Source organism: Pungitius pungitius, chromosome 1 (genome assembly GCF_949316345.1).
Source record: "Pungitius pungitius chromosome 1, fPunPun2.1, whole genome shotgun sequence".
NCBI lineage: Eukaryota > Metazoa > Chordata > Actinopteri > Perciformes > Gasterosteidae > Pungitius > Pungitius pungitius.
In genome coordinates this window covers 18,606,681-18,628,012 of record NC_084900.1, presented here as the reverse complement: position 1 = coordinate 18,628,012, position 21,332 = coordinate 18,606,681, and the positions used below count along the sequence as shown (strand labels likewise).

General features: G+C 45.8%; 2 protein-coding genes across 6 annotated transcripts in view; one reads left to right on the top strand and one right to left on the bottom strand.

The window, feature by feature from the left end:
• The first annotated feature begins 5,164 nt into the window (after positions 1 to 5,164).
• si:ch73-70k4.1 (Fanconi anemia core complex-associated protein 20) lies at positions 5,165 to 10,982 on the top strand. 3 transcript variants are annotated; one of them, XM_037479408.2, is made up of 5 exons: positions 5,165 to 5,380; positions 6,012 to 6,144; positions 6,775 to 7,133; positions 7,703 to 7,771; positions 8,571 to 10,982. In XM_037479408.2, the coding sequence occupies exons 1-5, from the start codon at positions 5,259 to 5,261 to the stop codon at positions 8,608 to 8,610; spliced, it is 723 nt and encodes a 240-aa protein (XP_037335305.1). In that variant the 5' UTR covers positions 5,165 to 5,258; the 3' UTR covers positions 8,611 to 10,982. The 3 variants fall into 3 exon arrangements, 2 of the variants coding, with proteins under 2 accessions (XP_037335305.1, XP_037335304.1); XM_037479407.2 differs by having other exon boundaries at positions 6,670 to 7,133; XR_005120807.2 differs by lacking the exons at positions 6,775 to 7,133; positions 8,571 to 10,982 and having other exon boundaries at positions 7,703 to 8,535.
• Positions 10,983 to 11,117: 135 nt separating this feature from the next.
• The window catches only part of prkcz (protein kinase C, zeta), a 70,299-nt gene continuing 60,084 nt past the window's right edge, over positions 11,118 to 21,332 (bottom strand). For all 3 annotated transcript variants that reach the window (XM_062562938.1, XM_062562947.1, XM_062562944.1), the window contains 2 exons: positions 20,032 to 20,147; positions 11,118 to 13,027 (listed from right to left, as the gene is read on the bottom strand). In XM_062562938.1, the coding sequence (XP_062418922.1) occupies positions 12,940 to 13,027; positions 20,032 to 20,147 (204 nt within the window). In that variant the 3' untranslated portion in view covers positions 11,118 to 12,939. The remainder of the gene's footprint in view (positions 13,028 to 20,031; positions 20,148 to 21,332) is intronic.

Genomic DNA, 21,332 nt, shown 5'->3' with positions numbered 1-21,332 from the left:
TGACAACACTCGCTGCTCTTGGCTCTGATATTTATTGTCCACGTATTGTTTTGCTTCAGTGAGCAGAGCAGAGACAGTTTAAGGAGATCGCAGAGTAAACGGTCCACCACAACTACACTAGAATCCCGCACCCCACCCAGCTGTTAAAAAAGTAACTCAGTAACTTTTACTCCGAGTACATTTTTATTGAGCTACCTTTTACTTTCACTTGAGTAAATTTTTAGACTGATAACTTTAGTTGTACTTCAGTAATATTTTACTTAAGTAACAGTACTTTTACTTGAGTACAAAATTGTGTTACTCTTTCCACCTCTGCTCGTGGCCACACACAGGTGGGTGAGACAGGCTTGCAGGGAGGACATCAGAGCCCTGATGTCTTGTTGGCAGGACACGTACATCCATCGCTGCTAATCTGAGGATCTGATTATGGACGCAGTCACGTCCCCACCTGCCTCAACGGGATGGTAATGGAGAGAGGCGACAGCTTCAGGTTCCTTTGGGTTCACATTAGTGAGGACCGGACCTAGTAATACCATATGGTGACTGCTCCGGACACATGGTTTCTACATTCTTTTTATTCCATATTAATTTCTTTACTTACTTTACTATTTCTTCACTACGTTGGATGTTGAGATGGAAGTAGCCTAGCAGCTAGCTTATCATAGCAGTGCTTTAAATGGTCCGTATGCCACCCCCTCCCTTCTGTTTGAGTAACTCCTCTGCACAGTTCTCCTCTGTATGCCGCGGCGCTTCGTTTCCCCGGAAACGTATGTTAACTATGTTAAAATATTTTGTCGCATTAATTCAGCCACATTAGTCGCATAGATTAATGCGTTTATGTTGACAGCCCTAATACTTTTCTTTTGTTTTTTATTCCACACTTTTTCAGGAAGGGGGGAAGGGATTTCAGGGTAGAGTGCACTGTTGTAATGTGCTCTGTCAGTCTAATGATGGTGTGGGTGGGTTGAAATTTGAGTCAGCTGAAAGCCTGTGAACTCAAGGTGATGCTAAAAAGTGACCAGGTTTCAGGTGACAAAGAACAGTGACCAAGTTGACAAGTTGAAAGTGAGAACGGGCTTTCCACAAGGGACGATAGACAGGCTGTGCAACATCTTGTGGTTCAACAAAGTCACATATAATATATATAACATAACACAGAAAAAACAAAAGCAATAAGGTGGATGTCCAGGCCACACTCTTTGGGTGGAGGTAGATTGCATCACTGGTGACCTGAAGACGAAACACAACCTGACCGATAGCAGAGGTCAAACTAGTCCACATTAATTGCATTTACGAGGTTGTGTAGGACAGGGGTCAATGGAGGGACGTCCTTCTGCCACAAGGGACCAAGATAGTTAATACGTGAGTTGTTATGGGTAAGAGACATCCTCAACACAGCGTCTCTTTAATCTATTGACTACAGGACGTGGTTCCAACAGGCAGGGAGGCCTACAGGCTTTGCATTCATGCTTGCATTACTCCATGGAGACGCTGACTGGCTGTGTAACCTCCCAATAGTGGGATTCTTTAACTTCAACAGTTAAAGCTGCTGCTCCCTCACTCACTCCTGATCTTTGCCGTCGCCATGGCAGCAGAGCACAATAAAGCATCACGTGAGCCGGGTGACATCACGGGTGATTCTTTCCAGGCGCCGGGTTGCTTCTTCTCAGAGAAGCACTATGCGCCACAGGCCTGGCCCACTGCTCTGGTTCTGTGTTTCCTCCCCTCTGTGGTCGAGGTAGAAGAAAATGATTGGCCAATGTCAGCAGTCCAGCAGCGGTCCTTCTGGAATACTCATCTCATGTGGCATAATGTCCAGAAAGGAAATGCTCTCACCTTATTTCAAAGTGGCAGGTTTTCCCTCAGTGCTGTTTTCTTTTAAATAAAGCTCTCTTCTTTCCTTTCTTTGCCTTTCCTTCTGTTAAGTCCAGCTTTCCCTTGTCTTCTTTCCATTGCATAAGTGTAGCCACTCTCCGTTGGTCCCTCTCTTTTGGCCAAAAGCTTAAAAAGCTCAGAAAATCCCACCGTTATTATGACTTCAACTTTCCACTTTCTGGTGTCCTTGCAGAAGGGAACAAAGTATTATCATTGCAGTTAGAATTCTTGCCCAATGTAAACATCTACAGTGAGTATGTGTGACTTAATATCTCACCACTGAGAGTTGATGGTTACCCTCTTCATCAATGACCCTGGCTTGAGGGGACTGATTGGTGCAGTGCAACATCTCTACCCAAACGACAACAACTGGGATCAACTTCCTGTTACTACCAGGCTGTTGTTTCATCTGCTTTTGTTTCAGGCCTTTTAACTGATGACTTGTTCGTAACATTCCAACTTTATATAGGGCGACTGTGGGTGAGTGGGGAGCGCGGCCATCCTCCAATCAGAGGGTTGGCGGTCTAATCCCAGGCCCGGCTAACCTGCATGTCAATGTGTCCTTCGGCAAGACACCCCAGCATTGCTCCTCTAGCTATGACTACAGTGTGTGTATGGTAGGTCCTGTCATCAGTTTATGAATGGGTGTGAATGGGTGAATGATGTCATGTAGTGTTAAAGCGCTTTGAGTGGTCAGAAGACTAGAAAAGCGCTTTTCCTCAACAGAGGATTCTGGTCTGTTTATCACATCCAACAATCCAAGCACATTTAAAACTGCCAGTACAATTACTAGAGAAACAATACAGTGTGGTAAAGGCAATTCTAGCAATAATCCCCAACAAAGAATAGAGGAAATTGATATGATTTACCAGCTTTGGCAGCAATACACTTGACACACTCGTGCACAATGTTAATGAAAAATTACATACATTTGAAAAGGGGAAAAACAAACACTTGATATTGTTGGTTGAAATTGAACATTCTGTTCAGACTATTTGCATTACGAGCACAGGGCGTCTTTTAGGCTTCATGAACATTTTAGTTATTTAGTTACTATTGAGCTTTGCTTCTTTATTTTACAGTAAAAAATCATGTGGCAGATTTAAATACACATTTCTTTGTATATTTAATAAAGTTAATTTACTAGTTAATTTTTAAGTGGCTTTAAACCACATCCTACTGTTTTTTTGAGTTTACCTTAATTCTCATTTTCATGAAATTGAAACCGTCTAATGGTCATAAACAAAGTAAAGCAGGTGTGTATTTGTTCCACTAAAGCTCTGTTTTCCGGGTGCGGGTTGAACCCTGACTCTCCATGGATTTAGAAAGATTTTTGTTTTTTTGTTTTTTGGCTGAAATCGTGCAGTAGCAGGTTTGTGCATTACAGCCACAGTAAGATGCATCATTATGCACAGCAGACATAACAACCCTCAAAACGACAATTCATGAACACATAGATTCTATTCTGTCTTTTAAAATAGCACAGAAGGACTACAAAGGAGAGATAAACAAGGAATATATACAGTTACAAACATAGGACAAATGCAGGGAATCATGAGTAAAATCTGTGTCACATCCATGTCCTTTATGAGTGTGATGAACATATGAATACCATTAAAGCTGCGAGCAGCAATGAACAGTTCCTCACAGCCTTGTGTCGTTGGGTGGGATTGGGAGCCGTGGTGATCTTAGTTGTGTGGGGGCTTCTCTGTTGAAATTCTGTATGGCGTGCAATTTTGTCTTATGAGGCCATGAGAAAAAGGTAAAAAAAGAGAACAACCTGTTAAAATATTAGCAGATGAGTGGAGCTACAGGGAACACCTGGTCCAAGGTTAAATGAGCAAAAGCATTGTGGGTAAAAGTCCCTGCACCGGCTGTTGTAGGGAGCACCGCGCTTTCAGACAAAGGCACGTGTGGTAAGTAGGTACTTTCTGCAGCACTCAGTGGCAATCACCTGCATGACAATATGAAGACTAAATTATAAGGGAACGTGACATGTCAGGGAGAACTCAGAGGATGGTGCATCAAGTCTTGATGTGGATACAATGCATGAGCTGAAAATAGCATCATAAGACACTGGATTCAGCCCAGGGCGAGATCAGCAATGCTCCATGTTCAGGGTTAATGATGGGAAGGATTGAAACTGCCCACAAGAGCTGATTAGGGGCATTCTGAAGGAAAAGTCCGGGCCCCTGTCCTACTGACCACTCCAGAACAGACATATAAGGCTTCATCTCACTCCTCCACATTCCCAAAATGGTTTCTTACATTCTGAGATGGTTATAGAAAAATTGATGAATGCAAGGTTTCAAAACGTGCACAAATCAAAAGGTGATGTCACCGTGACATGTTCAGTTCTTAGGAAGGTTCCTCACTGATAGAAATGACCTTGAAGCAGTGTAAGTGGCCGCCATGATAAGAGCGGTCTGAATTCTCTAATGCTAAGGAAAGGAGCTTCAATGCTTCCCTACTTGGCTCCTTTAGCATAGGAACCGCTGGACCTTCCTTTATGAAAGGAAAGGAGATCATTCCGTCCCACAATCCCTTGCGGCGGTAATATTTAGATTTCCCCGCTGCAGACTGACGGCACTAACACTACGTGGCTTAGTGAAGTGGAGTCAGATTCCCTAAACACCGCATTGTCTTTTCCTAACTCCTCATGCATTCTCCTAACCACCTTTCCTTGACGCTGAGGTCAAGGAATAATGGTTAGGAATAGACGTTAGGGGGTCATTTTTTGGACTATTTGAATCCAGCCATAGTTAGCCATGTTACATGTGGCAATGTGCTTATATACATGCATTGAATGCTATCCTTGGGTGTTTTTATGTCTCTGTGACTTAATTGGTCCTTTAGATATGTGTTGAATAAATAAAATGATTACAAACCAAACAAGTTATTTTCTAGATTAGATCTTCATTGCACAACAAATCTAGCGGTCAGTATTATAATTAACCAGAAAAATGAAATTTCCTGCATGGTGCTTGTCATATCTAATCCAATTAACTCTTTGACCTGGCAACGGGGGTTTGCCACGGTGCATTGTGGGTAGTTCAAAGCGAGTGTGACATAAATCTAATTGGCATGCATTGCGCGGTGATGGATTTTGATCACATCTGCACGGAGGACCTGTGGGGAGTTAAAGAAGTCCACAATGTGACTACGTGACGTAGTGAGGGGGCTGAAATGACGTCACAATGTGCCCTCCCGCTCAACAGAGGGCGGTACTGACCTTCAAGCTGTCGCCATTCAGCGAGCCGCCATTCAGCCAGAGAAGAAGAAGAGAATAAGAAGAAGAAGAAGAAGAAGAAGAGAAAAAGGAAGTTCTGCTTCTTACTGTAGCGCGGGGTTTTAAATGTGTTGTGATGAAGTAACGGAACGAAATGTCTCAAAAACATTTAAAGTCTAAACTTAAACGCAACAAATGTTCCGTCGGAGATGAACAGCTGGTGAAGAGGAGTCCGCACGCGCCGTTGTCCCGTGGGCCGACAGAGGAGACCGGGAGGTGTGTGCGCAAACGATTGTGACATATGACACGCACACCAGTCTTTAACATCTACGAGCTTCAACGTCAGATCTCGGTTTATAAAAATGATCTAAGGAAGCAGCCCGCCGTAATACGAGTGATGGTGAAACATTACAGCCGTGCACGAGGAGATTAAGTAGATGTTTCTCCTCCCTTTGAGAAGGTATGCGGGGTCCAACGAGACCCACAAGGTCCAGGCTCATGAAATCCGATCTTTATAACTAAAGGGGAGAATTGTTAAACAGACACGACCAAAGAGCTACAGCAGAAGAAGTGGTCTCATGCATTTGTAAAATACACAACGTCCAGCAGTTGATTCTGAAAAAGAAATCTCTTCTAAAAATGTGAACCCATTTTTGCTTTTGCAATTTGAAGGTCCTGTGTAGATTTGCATTTCCCTTCCTCTTACTTTGTTCTTTACACAGGTAGACACGTGCAACATATCAAAGTGCCGATTCATAAATCATTTCATTGCCAGATTAAAAATGGATACCAAATAATTTAGAAAAAAGCATTCTATCCCTCTCTGCCCTTGTGAGGGTTCCATCTAGTTTTAAACATGGTGAAACTCTTAAAAGGCTCTCAATAAAGAGTCACATCTGCTCCACAGGTCAGTGTGGTGGCGCCGCGAGTGTCTCCCTGTGGAGGACAACCTGTGGGCGCTGACGCTGAAGTCTGCTCTGCTCGACCCTGGGGATCTGCAGTGGGACCCGGTACCTGATCTCCCACATCCTTCCACAGCGGTGTGTTCCCCCCAGTCCAGTGTACAGCGTAACACATACACACACAAAATGACCTCCTAACGTCTGTTCCTACCCACTAGTCCTCGACCTCTGTGGACAACGTCACAGGCTCAAGGAATAGCCCCTCCTCCTCCCCCTCCTGCAGGAGCAAAGCCTCTCCTCCCCCTGCGTTATTAAAGCAATAAGCTACGAGAGGCTGTACTTTATGGTCCAATAGTGTGACAGTTCGGTAATGATGTTACGAACTGTTACCTTATTGAAGATAAAGTAGTGCCTCAAGTACCTTATTGCTTTTATAACACTGTTACCAGTGACATTATAAATAATGAGGAATTAGCGGCCTTTCAGCACAAAATAGTTGTAGCCATTAAACGTTGTGCATCACATTTCATCAGTCTAGAGACAAATAGTCCTCTATGTGCATGTAAACAGCATTGAGTCCTGCACCTGTGTTATAATAATAATTTTAAACTTCAAAATAAGTTTTGTAATGCATCATTGATTATGTGATGTGATTATATTCAGAATGCCCCCCCAATAAAGCCTGATGAACAGCTGTGGTGGTGTGAGCTCAGCGAAAACGTGGCTCCTCTCCCTCAATCATCTCCACGGAGTCTCTTCTCCTCCCAGAAGGAGCTCCCAGAACACAGCAAACCTGGACCCGACTGGCCCGCCACACCGCCAGCGTCTCCTAACAGGCCCTGCCGCGACGGGGAGGCGGCACCCCCGCTTCAAGCCCTCCCCCAAAGCCCCCGGCCCTCCTTCCACAGCTCATCCCCCGGGCCCTCCAGTGCAGGGGGACACGAGAGGAGGACAGGAGGACAGCAAGAGGAAGACACTGGACTGGTCAGCAGACGGCTTCTCACAAAGCAGGCAACCAGCCGAGGATCTCTGCAGGGGGGGGAGGAGATGCACACACATGTCGCAGGAGATGCAGGAGGGGGGTGGCTGCAGAGCTGCCCCATGTGCCTGGTGGTGTTCCCTGACGGGTAAGACACGCATCTCCCACAAAGGAGGTTTTATCCCTTGAATCAAGTCACATTTACACAAACATGCTGCATTGTGTGACACACACACACACACACACACACACACACACACACACACACACACACACACACACACACACACACACACACACACACACACACACACACACATAAACACCATAACATCACGCACACAGACACACAGTGATGGAGACTTGTTCACAATTTGTGATGAAGAACTTTAAAGGTGACTTAATCAGACCTTTGTTATATGGTACTCTGCTGTCCGTCTGTGCTTCAACCTGACACACACACACACACACACAGCAGAGAGAAGGAGACATTTCTCCCCATAGACGCTGGTTGTCTTAAATGCAAAGTAGGGGAGGAATGTAGAGGATACACTGAACATACTTAATACTTACTAACATACATAACATACTTCCGCTCACTATGTTTGTTTACACTGATAGATGTTTGTGTGAACATCTAAATAGACAATACAGTGACCTTCCTGAACGTGGACCCCCACCAGTACCAACAGGTGATCTCCCTGTTCCCGCCTCCAGGTTCACCCAAATGGACTGTGACGGCCACCTGGCCCAGTGTCTGTCAGAGGTCAACGTGGACGTGACCTGGTGAGCCCACTGGAGACCACACATCCTCCAGGAGCATATTGGGACCTCTGGTTATATGACCTCAATGTTATATTATAATGTTTAAATATATATATATATATACATTGTATTATGTATATTACAATTAATGTCAGAGATGTGTTCGATTTAGTCCGATTTATGGCTCCCATCATTTGGATCCGTGTTCTTATGGGTTAATATCAAAGGTCCTGAGGCCAAGTCAACACAGCTTGACGGTTCCAAAAAACATTTGAAAATATCCCAAAGAAAATGCTTAAAAATATATAAATGTATGCATTAAGGAACCATAAAGTGAGATTAAACCTTCTAAGAACACGCCTCTGTTTAAAGGTCGGGTTTAATCAAGAAAAGTTCAGGTTCAGGACACTAAATCAGTGAACATGTTGATTCATGTTTATATTTGAGTTCTTAAATATTTCACTTAAAGAATTTGCAAATCTTTAACTGAAATATATAAGACCTCAAATATAAAACTGTTTTTGTGAAGATAGATATTTTATTCTATTTAAGAATTAAAGCCCAAATCCAATGGTCCAAGCATTGGGGCTGGATTTGGCTGCATGTTCATTAAAGAGGTCAAACATCTGATTGTGTGTCATGTTTCTGCTCCGCAATAAACACGGCTGAATGTTTATTACAGTCCTAACTGCCATTGAGCCTCTCATCTCACTTCCATGTTAAAACTTTGATAGACTGAATAAAACCAGGTAGATTCTCTGAGTCAGTAGTAAAAAGCACAAAAACAATCCACTGAAGATGTTTTCATGTTTATTTCTAGTCAACAGGAAATGGTTCACTGCATCTCGTCTCCAGGATGAAGAGGAGAGCAGAAGATGAGGAGGGACACATGGACTGCGCTTACACACACACACACACACACACACATACTTACATATACACACACACACACAAAATGCAGTATTTTGCCACCTTTTGCAAATAACGAAAGACTCTTTTTCACGGAAAACCAGTATCATTTTTAATAATTACACATATTTACAAGTATGTGGTGAAGCAAAATGAAGCGAATCCAAAAAGCTTAATTTCCCAACAAAAATCATGAACTGACTTCTCTTCATTTTAGATGTTGGAGTGGCCTTCACTGCTCTGTGAAGTGGTTTCAAGGACTTCCAGTTCATCCATTGGTCCCTCAAGAAACAAGCAATGTGCAAATAGATTGTGCAACAAATCATGGTTCATAAGATGCAGTCTGGGGGGGAGGAAGCCTCCTTGAATGCTGAAGTGTGAGTGTGTGTGTGTGGTGACTTTGGAGCGGTTTCATTATCTATCGTCTCTTTCCTCCCTCAAATGGCCTACAGCTAATTGAGGCCATTTGATAATGAATCACGTTATGTGGTTATCGAGCTAGCACAGGTCGGATTCCATCAGCTCCTCTTCTCCGAGGAGGAGGAGCACAGAGCTCCCTATGTCTTCTCCTCGGATGAGGAGCACAGAGCTCCCTACGTCTTCTCCTCGGATGAGGAGCACAGAGCTCCCTACGTCTTCTCCTCGGATGAGGAGCAGAGCTCCCTACGTCTTCTCCTCGGATGAGGAGCACAGAGCTCCCTACGTCTTCTCCTTGGAGGAGGAGCACAGAGCTCCCTACGTCTTCTCCTCGGATGAGGAGCACAGAGCTCCCTACGTCTTCTCCTCGGATGAGGAGCACAGAGCTCCCTACGTCTTCTCCTCGGATGAGGAGCACAGAGCAAATCCAGAGCTCCCTACGTCTTCTCCTCGGATGAGGAGCAGAGCTCCCTACGTCTTCTCCTCGGATGAGGAGCACAGAGCTCCCTACGTCTTCTCCTCGGATGAGGAGCACAGAGCAAATCCAGAGCTCCCTACGTCTTCTCCTCGGATGAGGAGCAGAGCTCCCTACGTCTTCTCCTCGGATGAGGAGCACAGAGCTCCCTACGTCTTCTCCTTGGAGGAGGAGCACAGAGCTCCCTACGTCTTCTCCTCGGATGAGGAGCTCAGAGCTCCCTACGAGGCCACTAGCTCTGCTCCGTGCTCGTAGATCTGATCCGTCAGTTGCAGTTAAATGAAATGAAATGGTAAGGACTCTTTATTTGACCATCACATGTCGAGCTGGCTTTACACTGGGCAGCTGTTTGTTAGAGATGAAGCTTCATGAAGCATTGAGGCTTCCATCCCATTGGTTCACTCATGGGACTTTATTCGCTTCACTCTGCCATCTGGTGGACAATAAATTAAGTGATTGTAATGACACCATGGCTTTGGGTTAAAGCTTTGAATTGAAAAATTCAATAATGCTGTTTGTGATTCCAATACACAAATTAGTAACTTACTAATATTGTGTGTCTTTGTCAAAAGGGAAAGTCGGGGAGCGTAATGTGAATGTGCTTGTGTTAACTTTGACAGCTCTAAAAACAAAAGTAACGCATTAATCTATGACATTATTGTGGCTGCTCTATGAACCCGCCGCGTCCTGCAATCAGTCAGAACCAGAGAGCGACATGGAAGTTTAAGATGGAGAGAGCCTTTTGGATTAGAAGTAAAACAAACAGAAGAATGTGCAGAGGAATCCCTCCACATGTCAAACAGAAGGAGGACTTTACGCACTGCTAGGCTAAGATTCCATCTCAACTTCCATCTCAACATCTACCCTGCAGAGGACACCACTGTGTCCCTAAACGGCCGTGGTTTGAAAACCTCCTGCTAAATGTGGGGACATTGTTGGCACTTCAAACAGCCATTAAATGCTGGAGAGATGAGAACAAAGTGCACAAGGTCAGCAGGAAGAGTTCAACATGTTCCACCGCCAGAAGGATCACATGGGTGTAGTTATGTGTAAAATACAATCAAACAACATAGTTAAAATACACTCTGTCTAAAGTGATTCCTCAATACTTAGTTTTAGTCTTAATGAATTTCAAAAAGTGAAATTAATTCATTTTTTTATCTATTGTTTTTCACCTAATTGAGGTGAGAATGTCCTGGGAATGTTGCGTATTGTGCAGAAGTTGTGTTACCTTGATTTTATACTCTATATAGACACAATTCCACTTCCATGTCACCCATGTATACATCTCCAATCCGTTTAAGTGGAATTCTCTCCCTGAAATGAGCAGTTGTAAGTTCTTGGTTGAGGAATACGAGTAGAATCGTGGCTGATATGGCACGAGTACCCCCTCCACATGGATGGGGTCGAACCTACTGGGCTTCAACAGCTGATCCTTGGTACGAGATGCCAATGTGGGCTTCGCTTCTATCAAATTGCTGTCATTGTTTGAGTTGTCTCGTTTATTTAGAAGTGTTATTTATCGTGTAATATCTGCTTGCTGTGTTCATGTTTGTTTGTAAAAGGGTCTGACAGCTCGATGGAGAAATAGAACATCTCTTTTGGGTGATTCAGTCTGTTAATGTGTCATGTGACTTGTTGCTAGGAGACGTTGGAACGGTGGAAATGGGGGTGAGTTGTAAAAATGAGCGCCTGTCTTTCTGTCTTTGAGTACACGTGTGGCTGTGTGTTATCTAAAATACTTCTCCAAGAAATCTCTTTTTAGATATAGTCGATTTTTAAGGGTCATCCAGTTCTAATCTATATTTCATTGCATGAATGCATTAGTGATATCTGCGAGGTGACAGAACTAGGGTTGTTATTTACAATTGTTAATCCATAAGCTCCCAATTGTTTTCAGTATTATAAAGTAAAAATGTCTAAAATGTTGAATTGAGTCCTATCACAAGTTTTAAATTAAGTGGAAGCATTAAATTAAGATGAGAAGCTTTGTGTTGCCCTGATGGCAGATAGTGAGAACATGAAGTGTGTATCTGTGCTCTGGTTTCTGTGTGTCTTTGTCCTGGTGTCCATCAGTCCCCAGTGCAGATTAGTCACCGTGTCTCTGTGGTTCAGCGCATCGCTAAAGACCTTCTTTTATCCTTCTACAAATAAAACTATTAAAAATACATTGGAATTTTATTGATGAGGTTTAACAAGATTTTTTTTTAGTGCAAAAAGACATGTCCCAGTGGCACTGAGCTGGAGTTGCACCACATAAAGCCAGCCTTGGTGCGAGGATGGAAACACACAACGAGCCCAAAAAGACACATTTCCACAAGACAGCACACCCCACCGGTCACATGACGTATCCAACTGGCTGCAGATGGTCACGCAGTGGCAGCTGGTGTAGAGCGATCTGAGCTCGGCCAGCACGCCTGCACACACTGTGGAGCCTTTGTTTTTCAGCTGACGTCCTGCTTTAATGTGCTTCTGAAGCTGGCGGACTGGGACAGGCCCGTGGACACCTTCACCGATACGGACTGTACGGACGGCGGCCATCTGGTCATATGGCAGCAACCATCTACACACCGAGCTTCTGCACCGGCTGACTTCAGATAAACCGCTCTGCACCGAATACTGGACTGACTGATGCAGAATGAGTTAGGAAACATTTGAGAAAAGAAGAGTGCAATCAGAGCCATGGTAATCAATACGATCTTTGAGGCACTTCTTAAATAAAAAGTTTTCACCCCCCCCCTTTGTTAGTAGTAAAAACAAATGTTGTGTTTAAGATGAAAATGTGCCACTCGCATCAATAAAAAGGCATCGTCAATTCTGGATTCACTACCTACATTATAATGCACAATAATAACTTCATTTTGAGTCATTGTACATTCTTGTTCTGTGTGAGGCGTCGCCCCTTCAACTGCCCCCTCCCCAAAGATAGATTAAAAAAATAAGAAGAAAAGGAAAAAAGTGCAGTTAACATTTCAAGTCCTTCAGCAGGACTGTCCAATTTCTCCATGAATGTGAGACGGGTTCATGACGGCAGGCACGGAATAAAAAGCTTCGTTTTGAGGAGGGACATTCATAGAAGACAGTGGTATGAAGCCCAGGGACAAAAACAGCAGGTCAGGGGAAGACAGTGGAACGTCGGGGAATGTTTTTGAAGTCTTTGTTTTTTCGTGGATGCCAAGAAAAGACGCGAACAAACAATCGGAACGGTGCAGGAAGGAACCTTTCCCGTTCCCCATTTCGCTCTGCCTCATTGACAAGGTCCAGAGGGTGAGGTCCTCCTTCCTGTTGTCCTCCTCCTCGCCTTTCAGAGTTGGCTTGCGAGTGTTATTGGCTGAGACGGCAGCTCGGACAGACACAAGGTGGGCGAAGGAGGAAGCTGGTCTCCCCTTCATACAGACTCTTCTGTGGATAGCAGCAGAGGGTTGATGTATTCAAATCCCTCAAACTCGGACTGGTCTATTTTCTTGATGACGTCCCTGAGGAGAGGGAAGAATTAGAGGTGTTGTTTAGTCACATGGGCACAGCACAATTTCATCAAGTTCTGAACAAAGCACCCGTCTCAAAAGAGATTCCTACATCTCCTAAACCCACAATCATTGTGCTTTGATCAGTGTTCCAGAGTGGGATGGGTAAAAGGGTCAACTTTAGCCTTTGACTACCATTTAGAAAGAAAAAGGTGCAGGAAGTTCAAGAGGGAAAGATGCAGAAGCAGTCCTCATAATTTAAGAAAGAAATCTTCCATGAACCTTTTGTATGGTGCCTTTTAGAGACAGACTGTCTGACTGCTGTGCGCTCAAAGCGAGGACCACGTGAACTACCAGGGGCACCGTAGCTCTACCAATCTGGATTCAAACTATTTATTAATATTCATTTCTGTTTGCCTCCTGTGGTGGTGGGGCCCAACGTGGGCCACTTAAATCAGCAAGTTGAACCAATTCAGCCAATAAGACAGAGGTTTTAAGGGTTAAGGGTCGATCAAACAAACGGGGTTAGATAGCGAGCCCTGCCAGAAGCCACTTTCACACACGGCTCCATCGTGCCACGCAGATACACATCCAACTTGAATAACACATAAACCAACATTGTCACCAAAGACACTAGTTGGTCTTCTTTTAGGATAAAAACCTAAAATAAGAGGCTCTTTGGGTTGGTAAGGCTGTCCCCACCCTGGAAACCATCCGATGGGTTAATGGGTCTCAGTTAGTCTCACTGCTGAACGTGTCAAGGAGGACAGAAAGAACACGGTGTGGACTGATCAGCACAGGAAGGAACAGACATAATCACAGGTAACTAATGGGCTCACAGTGGATGGGTTAGAATCAGGGTTCGAAATGAGGGAGGTCTGGGGGGTCCCGGACCCCCTATAAGTCATTAGGGACCCCCTATAAGAATTTATTTTTAGATTTTGGGGGGTCCCTGACAAATATTTTTAACATTAAAAATGATTGTGAAAAGGTCTTTAGTGACGTTTTATATGTATAACAATAATTAATGTATTTCCTAGCGCGATTGGGCAGCAATCAGGGCAGCTAATAGCATCACAGATAGTTGTTGTGGTCTATGGCACAGACACGTACGTTATTGTTGAACGTGGCAAAAACGAAGCCTCACAAAGAGTGAAATCCCTAATGAAAATGCTGTAAGGGCTTCAATTATGTTTATATCTCCATAATAATTGCTTATTCTAGTAAAATATTTGGAGTTGGTGTTCCTATATCAAAAGTTGCATTAACTAACTTAGATACCCAGTGTAACGTAATGATTAGAAGAGTGCGTTTGTCAACGTTTCTTATAGCTGTACGTGTATGAAGCCAAACAACCTGCCAGCTAACAGCAGCACATTCACAAACATATTGCTCAAAATCTACACAACCACGTATGAAAACATGAATTCAAGAAAATATATTTTAAAAAAGATCGGGTTTCAAACCCCGTGGGTCAAAACATCCTAAAGCCACCAAGCCGTATCCATAGCTCACTGCGTAGAGCAGTGAGCTATGGATATTTATAGGTTTACTGTGCGGTACAGGTGTCTTAACGGCCGTTATCTACCGGACCGAATAGCAGCTCTGATTTTGGTGCCTTATTTAGATGCCAGGAACAGTCTTTATAGACATCATTATTATTCAATCCAGCGGCTAGTTGTTTTACAAATTCCATTAACATAAGGGATGAGAAACGCCAGTTGTATTTGATCAAACCCTTTGACGGTGCATGGTGCTGCCATAATGACAACACCTGGTGGATTTAGGTAACTTAGTTAACTTCCTTGCTCAATGAAAGAATGACCTGTTATCCACTTTGTCATGTCAGATTTATATAAGGTGCTGTAACTTTGTTGCTCCGGAATTAGAGGGTTACCTGTTTGATTATAGCCAATCCACTCCTGCAGACACCACTACAATACTGGGACTAGCCCAAACCATGAAAAACATCCCAAGACCATTATCCCACCTTCAAAATATGTCAATATAATTTTGCCTGCAGTATATAGTATAGCAAGGTAGTCTTCAGTCATTTTTATAGTTACATTTTAGGGGACCCCCCAAGAGTCCTAAGTCATTTCGAACCCTGGTTAGAATACACATGTCACGGTTTGGGTCTGCTTGTCTTATTTTGTAGCTTTCTTGTGTCTCGTGTCTCTGGGTAACTTCACTTCCTGTCCTGTGATTGCCTGATTGCTTCCACCTGTGTCCAATCACCTGCACCTCCCTTGTGTATTTAAGCCCTGTGTGCCAGTTGTCCTTTGTCGCGTCATTGTCTTACGTCAGCCGTCGTTGGAGCACGTCATGGATTAATTTGAGAATAAAGAGCACTTTTTTTGGGAAAAACTCTGCGCTTGAGTCCTCACTTCAACCTGCTCCAGCCCGACCCTTCTGACAGAATGACGCGACCACCTAAGGACTCAGCAGACTCCTGGTGCAACTTGGGCCCGGAATACCTGGATGTAAGAAGCCCGTTTTTCCAGCGGAAAACAGATTTCATCTTTGGTCCCAGGGGCTATCGGAAGGCGTGCCTTGAGCTAAGGGACATCCTCAATCCGAGGAAGAAGGGCCCGGGGAGGAGGAGGATACGAACCCCTCCAGCCCCGGCTCCTGACCCGGCCCAAAGATGCCCGTCCCAGCCCGTTCCGGCCCCGAGACGCCCGTCAGCGCCCGTTCCTGCGCCGAGACGCCCGTCAGCGCCCGTTCCTGCGCCGAGACGCCCGTCAGCGCCCGTTCCGGCCCCGAGACGCCCGTCAGCGCCCGTTCCGGCCCCGAGACGCCCGTCAGCGCCCGTTCCGGCCCCGAGACGCCCGTCAGCGCCCGTTCCGGCCCCGAGACGCCCGTTCCGGCCCCGAAACGCCCGTCATCGCCCGTTCCGGCCCCGAGAACCCCGCCCCCGCCCGTTCCTGCCCCGAGAACCCCGCCCCCGCCCGTTCCTGCCCCGAGAACCACGCCCCCTCCCTCCCACCCTCTTGGGACCGCCTGGAAGTCGGTCCTTGAAGGGGGGGTGGGGTCAGGGGTTGGCCCGGAGCCCCACGCCATGCAGCCGGAGCCGCACAGCTCGGCGCCCCCCGCAACGACGACGCCGGAGCCGCACAGCTCGGCGCCGCACAGCTCGGCGCCGCACAGCTCGGCGCCCCCCGCCACGACGACGCCGGAGCCGCACTGCTCGGCGCCCCCCGCCACGACGACGCCGCAGCCGCACTGCTCGGCGCCCCCCGCCACGACGACGCCGGAGCCGCACTGCTCGGCGCCCCCCGCCACGACGACGACGACGCCGGAGCCGCACTGCTCGGCGCCCCCCGCCACGACGACGCCGCAGCCGCACTGCTCGGCGCCCCCCGCCACGACGAGGCCGCAGCCGCACTGCTCGGCGCCCCCCGAGACCCTGCCCGGTCGCCGACCCGGCAGGCCCCCCGAGACCCTGAGGTCCGGCGGTCATCCCGGCCGGAGGGACCCGACACCGTGCCGCCGACCCTTGGAGTCCCCTGGGCGGCCGGGGGTTGTCGGGTTCCCCGCCCTCCCTCCCTTGTCTGTTTTTCTGGGTTCCACCCTCCTTTAGGACCGTCTGGAATTCGGTCCTTGAGGGGGGGGTTCTGTCACGGTTTGGGTCTGCTTGTCTTATTTTGTAGCTTTCTCGTGTCTCTGGGTAACTTCACTTCCTGTCCTGTGATTGCCTGATTGCTTCCACCTGTGTCCAATCACCTGCACCTCCCTTGTGTATTTAAGCCCTGTGTGCCAGTTGTCCTTTGTCGCGTCATTGTCTTACGTCAGCCGTCGTTGGAGCACGTCATGGATTAATTTGAGAATAAAGAGCACTTTTTTGGGGAAAAACTCTGCGCTTGAGTCCTCACTTCAACCTGCTCCAGCCCGACCCTTCTGACAACACATACCTCCTTGGCAACACCCAACAGGCTGTCACTCATCTGTGAGTGAATGAGTGAGTGAGTAAGTAAGGGGCCTTCAGACACCAGGAAGGCGGCTTTGAAGTTAAAACAATAGGTGTGTTCACTGGCCGTCCCCCTGGTGTACCAGGGTGGGGGGGGGTCTCACTTCGGGGGCCTCCATCAGCGTCAAACAGGTTACAGATACCTCCCATGTATGTTTGAAATGCTACAATAAAATATTGAACACTAGCGATAGAAAAATTATATTTAGAAAAACCACAAGGAACAAAGTACGCTTCCATGGGTACTGGCTATGGATAGGAGCTGGCATAGGAACACCATAGCCTGACTCCACCACCCCCCCCCCTCCCCCCCCACTCCCAAACCGGGGCCCCCAGTGGATCTAGCTTTTAATGTTGCAATGTAAATCTAAAACATGGAGGGTTTACCCTTCTCCCTCCCTACACGGATCCCACTTCTCTTTCTTCTCATGCCAAGCCCATCACGAGTGGGAGACTGGAGCCTTTTTGCATCACCCCCTCCCAGAGCAGGAGTGGGCGACATCAGCCCCTCTCCTTGGTAACAGAGGGAAGAGAAAAGGGTGTGAAGATAAAGTGCGAGACGCAGGGAGGGGGCACACGTCACCTTTTGATGTGTCGACATGTTTGATGCCACGCTGATATCACCGCTGCTGAACCTGCAGCGCGCTCCCCACCCTGATCTCCCCCTCATCGCCCTCCTCCCCAAACTGCACCATCCCAACCTATCCCACAACTGCCTCCCTAAGACCCTGTCACGGCCTGCCCTCGTCAAACGCTGTCACAAATGAGCCTGGCTGAGCGTCAGTCGTCTCTTTAATGAGCTCCGAGGCTCACCCACTCCAAGGCTGGTTTGAAGTTGAGTGTCTTCAAGCTGATCCATGGTAGCTACCCTGAGACATCTGTCGTGGGTGCAGAGCATGATGGCCATTTAATAAGGTTCCAATTAACACCGGGAGCCCTTGTTGCTTAGTGCGTTATGTACTTGTGCTGTGAGTGCAGACTGCGAGGGTCCCCCTGCTAGTTGATATCATCCTGATGCCAATAATCATAATGGAGCGAGGAGTTTAACAGCTGCTGGAATGGAATGTGATTGCTGAGTAGGAGCTATTTGTTGTGTCTTCATGTTTTCATACAAAAGGAGCTTTACACACGTATAAGAGCTGCAGATTTGGTGGCCGTACATACACATTCTATTCTATGTAGTCTTTGGGTGGAATTTGGATGTTTACGATGGTCATTCAAGTAAATTGTAGCAAACCTTAGTCAACTTATATCAAATTCAACTCCATTTCCCAACTACACGTTGGGACTAATGAAAAGCTGAGTGGCTAGTAGCTTTGGAAAACCAAGATAAGATTGGTGCTTTTCTCTGTTCAAAACCTGTCCTCTTCGCTTCCGCCTTCCGGTGTAACTGAGATGCCTTCCAGATACTAGTGAGAGTAATGTATACACACTAGTGAGATGTATGTGTATATGACACAGCAGTATGTATGTATGCGCGTGTGTTTCTCATATGTACGTATAAGTGTTTCAGATGAGTATGTATGTTTTATATATATTCACTATTGTAACTCTCTCCTTTCAGGTCTCGCAGCAGCTCGACTGGTCTTCAATCTTCTTAAATTCTCCCACACTACTCCACTCCCTTTATTGGTTACCAGTGGCCAGCGTAGTATCATGGCTCCATTCATGCTGCCTTTATACTGTGGTGGTGCACACGCTCAACTCAAGTCAGCCTACTCCGAATTGATTGAACTAACGGTTTCCCATCTCAGGGTAAGTCAACTCAGAGTTTAGGCTTTCACTCCGAGTTTGTTGAACCTCCTACTTAAAAAACCGACCCCTCTTGTGTTGCGTTTCTCGGTTAGACACCAACTAACTTACAGGCGTTTAGTCTCAGCTTCATAACGTGTGTTTACGCTGCGGCGAATAATTTGCTTGGCTTTTGGTGCAGCATTAGAGGGAGAGAGTTCCCAGAGATCACAAAGATCCGTTATGACATCTCTTCCATCGATGCTGCAGACAAGGAATCATTTATTTACAAGACCTTCTGGAGCCGTACATGGTAAACACCTGCAGCCGAGCATAGACTGTCCCTCAGACAGTCCCACAGACTGTCTCACTCGGTCTCATCTGATTTCTTAAAAAAAAGTAAAATGTCCCATTTTCATTCACTAGAGCTGTACTTAAATTGTAACATTGTAACAATACCTTTAAAGAAGACACAACTACACAGCTTAGAGTCAAAGACTGGATGAGGTTGACTAATTAGGAAACACATTCGTACGCTGAATATCGAAACAGGACAAAAGAAACTAGAACTACATTTGTATGCCCTACCAGTCGTGTCCAAGATGTCCCCATTTCATCCTATCAGACAACTGTGTGAAACTGTCAGAATTGGCCAAAGATGTATTGAGTCATGGCCAATCTGTTTTGTGATGTCACAGTGAATCTGATCAGTTCATCAGTCCAGCTGCTGTCAGACTAAAATGGCTTTAACGCTGTCAATTGCTCCGCCCACCTGTGACCTCAGCACTTGAGTTATAATCGTGCCTCCTGCTGTGAGCTCTGCCTGTCTATCACCACATTTGGACACCGCAAACTGGGATTCAACTTTCTGAGTGGAATACAAACTTAACTTCATGTTTTAGAATCTTTTAAAGGCACATGAGGAACTGTGTCCTAGCAACAATGATTTTCAATTTACACTCAAAAGGGAAGGAAAGACTCGCTCAGAGACTTGAGACTTTGACACGATTTCATGAATAAAATAGCTGCAGAATCATAGGAATTATAAGTCAAAGGTGATTTAAAGTGCCGTAAAGGTGTATATTTCTAATGTTTTTTAGATTTAGCTGCAATCTCAATATCTATGAGACAAAAAACCTGCCTGACTTGGGACTTGATTCATTGCTTTCTAAGTTGTTGTCATGCAGTGAGTCAAATAAGGTGAAATAAAACCTGACACGAGGACACAAAGGACTGGGCCACTTCTTCAAACACAATTCATAGTGTTCAATAACATAGTGATTGACTCAACGTGCGCTCACGAGTCAGTACTTACGCATCATCCGGCGTTAGCTGCACTGGCTCATTAGTAAATTGCGTGTCGAAGTTTTCGAGGCCGTAGTCATCAGTGATTTGAGGTTTGAAGGGCGGCGTCATCTCTTTCTTCTCCAGCTGAGGGAGAACAAACACATCCGAACCTTATTATGTGTAACAACAGTTCTAAATCAATACTGCAGAGTGCAGACCATGTAGGAGAACATAGCCCGTTGCACATTGAGTACTCAAATCAGAACCTTCTGCAACTATATTTGAGTTCCTGTGTTAGACAACTACACATTTGCTGCTGTGACCAAAATACCACCAAACAGAAACATGGCTAAGTAAGAATTTAAGGGGTTGAACTCCAAGAGGTGTCAAACCTATTCAGCCGACATTTGAAAGCACCAAAGACTAACCAAAGGTCCAGAGGACTGCTGCTGCTTTACAGCCCACCTACGTCTTCTTCATATCAATTAGAGGACAGTAAAAGTCACTGCTTGCTGTGCCGCAATGACCTAGCATTGTGTCTGCTACGTGGATTACTTTCTCTGAAAGAAGTGACTCTCTTTATTTTGCTTACTGTCAACAAAAACCAACAACGTTAGTTAATGTTACCAGTCATACTTTCCATTCTAGCAGTACATGTCAAAATAAATGCTAATTGTACTTTGGATATATTGTTAGCCATTTATCTCCATTCTAAGCCCAGAGGCTCTCTGTAGCTGCAGGATGAGATGGTGTGAGGTGGACAGGTATCGGCTGGTAGGATGCACCCTGCTGCCTTGGATCCAAACTATAGGCCATGGGCACTGCGAAGCGACTACAATAGATGGAAGCTAGCTAGCAGGGCATGCTAATATAATTGACTCCCTTAAGAACAGACCATACCAGTTGGGACAGGTATCAGTTTTTATCCAGCCCCATGCACACCTTCCATCCAAAAGCACACTGGGTTACTAATAGGACTGTGTTTGAGTCAAACCCTGGCATAGAAGTTGTTTGGATAAAAGCGTCAGCTAAATGACATGTAATGTGATCATGTAAATGTAGAGCTCCATTGATGTCCATATTCCTTCTCGTAGTTGTTTCTGGCTTGGTTTTGGCTCATTAAAAAGTAGAAAATAGGGAAACGGGTTGAAACGAAAGTGGCACATTTGAACTGATTAAACAATCACTGCGCCTGTGTTGAAACATGTGACATATGAACATCAGCCACTTATCCATATGTAAAGAATGAGCACCTCGTGCATTTCTCAGAGGAAAAGAAGGCGGGACTGACGAAGGGAGAGGAGACAACAGAACAGAGAGGGCCAGGCA

Bases quoted from the DNA above. Each gene is read 5' to 3' on its own strand.
- si:ch73-70k4.1 (XM_037479407.2), top strand. From the start codon at position 5,259: ATGTCTCAAAAACATTTAAAGTCTAAACTTAAACGCAACAAATGTTCC. The intron at 5,381-6,011 runs GTGTGTGCGCAA...TCTGCTCCACAG, and splicing joins CCGACAGAGGAGACCGGGAG to GTCAGTGTGGTGGCGCCGCG. The intron at 7,772-8,570 runs GTGAGCCCACTG...GTTTATTTCTAG, and splicing joins GTCAACGTGGACGTGACCTG to TCAACAGGAAATGGTTCACT.